The 4,695-nt window shown below is 38.3% G+C and overlaps 1 protein-coding gene across 1 annotated transcript; it reads left to right on the top strand.

Moving 5' to 3' along the window:
* The first annotated feature begins 247 nt into the window (after nt 1–247).
* LOC121548023 lies at nt 248–1,740 on the top strand. The gene is made up of 5 exons (XM_041859423.1): nt 248–345; nt 440–571; nt 661–803; nt 941–1,124; nt 1,223–1,740. Exons 2-5 carry the CDS (start codon nt 567–569, stop codon nt 1,626–1,628), a joined length of 738 nt encoding a protein of 245 aa, XP_041715357.1. The 5' UTR covers nt 248–345; nt 440–566; the 3' UTR covers nt 1,629–1,740.
* The last annotated feature ends 2,955 nt before the right edge of the window (nt 1,741–4,695 follow it).

The following is a 4,695-nucleotide window of genomic DNA, read 5'->3' as shown; positions in this document are numbered from 1 at the left end:
ACCAAGGCGCAGCGTTGCAGGCAAACATACTCTTTATTGAGCGAAACACGATCAAAACAACAAAGACGGTAACGTGACAGTTCACGGTCAAACACAACCAACTTGAAACAAGAACCCACAAAAACAAAGGGAAAAACCGACAGTTTAAATATGGCTCCCAATCAGAGACAAGCAGCAAACAGCTGACACTCGTTGCCTCTGATTGGGAGTCACTCAGGCCAACATAGAATTAGAGTACATAGATCTACACACCCTGGCTCAACATAACAGTGTCCCCAGAGCCAGGGCGTGACACTGCTCATGCTGAAACATCTCCAAAGGGCTGGAGTTGTAAAAAATATGACCGTAAGTTAACTAATGTCATATATTTGCTATAATGTTGAATCGTATTAATTTTTTTGGCATATGTTTTATTGATATGTCACATTTCCTATTGTAGCTGAACGAATGGCTCTCAAGGGAGTCGTGCAAGTTGCCAAATGGTGAGAAATGGACAGTCATCGGGGTTAAGCAACACAAGACAGGGACACAGCATGTGGAAACTGTTTTGTTAGACGAGCAGGAAGATGCAGTAAGTATATTTACCACAATCTTGTTATTGTGAATGTGATTGATTTAATACAAACCTGGTAAATATGTTTTTTTTTTCTACGTTTTCAGTGGTTGGATATGTACTACCGACACGTTCGACCAGCTTTTCTTCAAAACTCTGATGACGTGGAAGAAGATGAGAGATTCTTCATTTTCACAACTGGAAGAGCCATCTACAACCCTTCCAATGACCTACAAAGGTTTCATGCCAAGTAAGTACAACACTGTTAAGTAGAACACTGTTTTTTATCATTACACAATACTTTTTTGACAGTACAGTTTTCTAAAACCAAAACTGTTTTTTCTTGTTCTTTCATCACATACAAACTCCCCAACATCACGAATCAAGTAGCAAGACGGATTTTTGAGACAAATACCAAAGCCAGCTTCAGAGACGCAGAGAAGTCACTTGTTGCTGACTACTTGGCCCATACAACTGCTACAGCTGACAGGCACTACCGCATGAAGACACCAGGCAATGCCTGCATGGTATCGAAGCTGATCTCCAAAGTTGCCATGTCCAGTAAATCTGAGTAAGTATTTACACTAATTATATAAATGACCCTTTACAATGTCTTGTAAATGTTGTTACATATGGCTAACACATTTTTCTTATTTTCCTTTTTTCAAGTAGCGAGACTGCAGGCCCCTCCTGCGCAAGCACAAGTTATGGAACAGGAGCATTGTCCAGCAGCCAAAAGTTGGATCAGGCACAGGCCTTGAACCTCTTCTATCAACACTTCCCTGTCACAGTTGATGGACAATCAATCAAGAAGAAGGACAGACTACTGATTGCAGGAAAGCATGAGAGATTCTGTTATGACAAGTGGAGAAGCCAGCAAGGGAAAATGAGACGGGATTATGTGATCGGTAAGACGCAGCTAAAATATAGTAAAGAGGATGGCGAAGTGTGGAACGTCATCCTTTTCATTGCCAAACGAGACATTCCGGTGCAGGAAGAACTGTTATTTGACTATGGGGTGTCAAGAAAATATTTTGGTGGAGTACGAGAAGATTTGGAAAGGCTTGACAGCTAGGTCAGTCAGCTTGAAATCACCAAGAACTCATGGGACTCAAAACTCTCCTTATACCCCCTTTTAAAATGTGAATCTGAAATTGTTGTAATATATTTAGCCATGCATGTTCGACTTAAAATGTCAGTTTTGGGTATCCTGTACTTTAAATTAAACAACACATAAAAAGAACAACCTGCGTATTCTTTTTATTTCCACCCTTCTTATCTATTGAACATACTTTTGCCATAATTTGTAATAAACTGTTTTCACTGTTAAGGGTTAATTCCACGTGGTCGGGAGGACCTTAAGAACGTTCCTGTGGTTTAATTGTGTTTCTAGCCTCAACGGTTCTGCTGCTCTCACCCCGAAGCTCCTCAAATTTAGGTCAGGCTTTATTTTGGGCCTTGTCCTAAGACCTTTCTGGATGTCAATATCTTGCCCCAAAAACGTCAGAGACAGCTGCTCTTCACATATGTTACTCTTTATTTGCCCCCAACCCCTAGTTCCTCGCTAGTTTATCGGATTTGCTAGAACTTGGTATCCCCGTGTTCGTCTCGTCCTCCCGGTTCGGGAGCTAGGGCGGGAGACGCGACTCCCATTCATTCCCTATGGAAACTGAACGTTCTGCACAGAAGATCTGAGGATTGTACCCAAAGGTGCTAGAGCTATTGTGAGGAGTGAAGTGATATTCTATACCATATTGTAATGGTACCTAATTTTTATTTTAATGGGGCTTGGCAACTTATCACTTGATCTGTGATCAATTCATCTGCTAATGTGTCAATTTACCCTGAATGGAATATTTTAATGAGGAAAAGGGTTGGGCCTTTCTGATTGTACATATATTGACCAAGGCACCAGAATATAATCTAGTTCAGAACAGAACTTCCAATTGAGAGCAAAGGCAACACTCTTGGGAGCTGAGATTTTGGATTATTGCTTATTTCCTTATTCTTCAGAGATTTCTTTGAAAAATTCCTATTACTTCCTTCCTTTTGGAGAAAGATGGCATCTGGAACTGCTAATGGTTCAGGGTAAGTTATCTCTTTAATTATTCAATGTATATGACTATTATTATCTTGCTGTTATTAATATTTGTAGTAGCTCTGCTAACACTAGTAATAATAGGTGTATAAGTATTGACATATTGCTATTTATTGTGCAACATTTTTCTGAAATCACTTGGCAACAGATATTGTATTTGTTTGTAAATCATGCTGTATATGTTTTATTAAGTAGTAACTTCATTACATGAACTTCTTGTGCATATATTTTCTTACAGAAAACAAAGAAGGATCCCTCTTGTCTGCAGATTTTGCTTGAACAACCAGGACAACATCTCTCTACACCTCAGCAGAGTGTGCATGAAGCTAAAACCAAAACAAGAGATTATTCAAGAAGTTGCCGCTGCCTGAGATTCCATGATAGAGCATCTTTGGCAAGGCAGGATCTTTGACTGGAGCTCACTCAGCTGTATCATTACACAACAAGACGCACTCTGACTCCTGATCCAGAAGCTTGAATAAACTGGTCACATTGTTAAGAACAAGCCAGTAGTCAAACAATCACATGGGTAAGATATTTTTTACACTGATAAAATAATATATATGCAAGTTACATATTATTTTAATTAATTTTAACTGTTTTCCAATTATGTTTGATTGTAATATAATATAAATGTTTTTGTTTATCTGTATGATATTTCAGCCAAGTGGAAGTGGCTAATGTGTTGGCACTAACTGAAGATGCAGATGTAGATGCAGAATCAGACATCAAAATGGAGGATGACCAGTCTGCCTTGTACCAACCGTAAGTAAATACAAATATAAATAATCTCTTGAACAAGTACTACACATAAGTGTATAAGTGAACATGGATGTATTTGATTTATTCTAATCTGCATACCAAATGTTTTCCAGACCAATGAACTATTCATGGGACAACAAATTGAGAAAGGCGATGCAAAGCAGTGGTTTATACCAAAAGCACCCTCTGGATTGTGATCTGCTGGCTGGATTTGGCAAATATCTCCGCGACGACCACAACATTCCCAATTTCAAACAGGAGGTATGTACAGCAATTTCACTTTAATTATTGAAATATTTTAATAAGAATTACTACATTCTAAAGTAGTTATTAACTATGTAACTAACATTATTTTCTTTTTGATGTACAGGTTGCAAATGTGTCAAGGTTTTTGTTGTGCATAAACTCCACCAAACCGTCACTGGATTTTGTCCATGACTTGGAAAAAAGCAGGTTATTTTTTACCAAGCTTGCAAACATTGGACAGAATAAGCAAACCACTGCAAACTACACGAAGAATCTGAAGAGGTTTCTTCGCTACAACACTACTGCAACAAACCTCATCCAGACAGACAGGGGCTTATATGAGCAATGCAAGCATTTCCAAGAGTGCCTGAATGACATCCAGAAGTCCATGAGCAAGCAAGTGTCTCATGATATTACTGGGAAAAGGTATATATTTAAAATTGATCCTCACAGAAATGTATGTTACATTTTAAGTGTGTATTATTGACGTTCTGCAAATCATTAATGTATTATTGTTTTTCTGCAGGTACACACAGATGGTGACAGTCGCGAAGACACCAAAATAATGTTTGGCAATCTTGGAGGTGGCTAAGAAAGACTTTCTGGGTGTCATTAGGAAGGCCATGAGTGAAGAATCCTTGGACGAAAATGAACAACTGCTCATTCTGTACTACCTGGAGTCTCTGCTCATGCTGAAACATCTCCAAAGGGCTGGAGTTGTAAAAAATATGACCGTAAGTTAACTAATGTCATATATTTGCTATAATGTTGAATCATATAAATTTTTTTGGCATATGTTTTATTGATATGTCACATTTCCTATTGCAGATGTAGATGCAGAATCAGACATCAAAATGGAGGATGACCAGTCTGCCTTGTACCAACCGTAAGTAAATACAAATATAAATAATCTCTTTAACAAGTACTACACATAAATGTATAAGTGAACATGGATGTATTTTATTTATTCATATCTGCATACCAAATGTTTTCCAGACCAATGACCCGGTCATGGAACAAGAAACTGAGAAAGGAG

The sequence above is a fragment of the Coregonus clupeaformis genome, chromosome 31 (genome assembly GCF_020615455.1).
Source record: "Coregonus clupeaformis isolate EN_2021a chromosome 31, ASM2061545v1, whole genome shotgun sequence".
Classification (NCBI taxonomy): Eukaryota; Metazoa; Chordata; class Actinopteri; order Salmoniformes; family Salmonidae; genus Coregonus; species Coregonus clupeaformis.
This window is presented reverse-complemented; position numbering and strand designations above follow the sequence as displayed.

Bases quoted from the DNA above. Each gene is read 5' to 3' on its own strand.
- LOC121548023 (XM_041859423.1), top strand. The intron at 804-940 runs GTAAGTACAACA...TCACGAATCAAG, and splicing joins CTACAAAGGTTTCATGCCAA to TAGCAAGACGGATTTTTGAG. The intron at 1,125-1,222 runs GTAAGTATTTAC...CCTTTTTTCAAG, and splicing joins GCCATGTCCAGTAAATCTGA to TAGCGAGACTGCAGGCCCCT.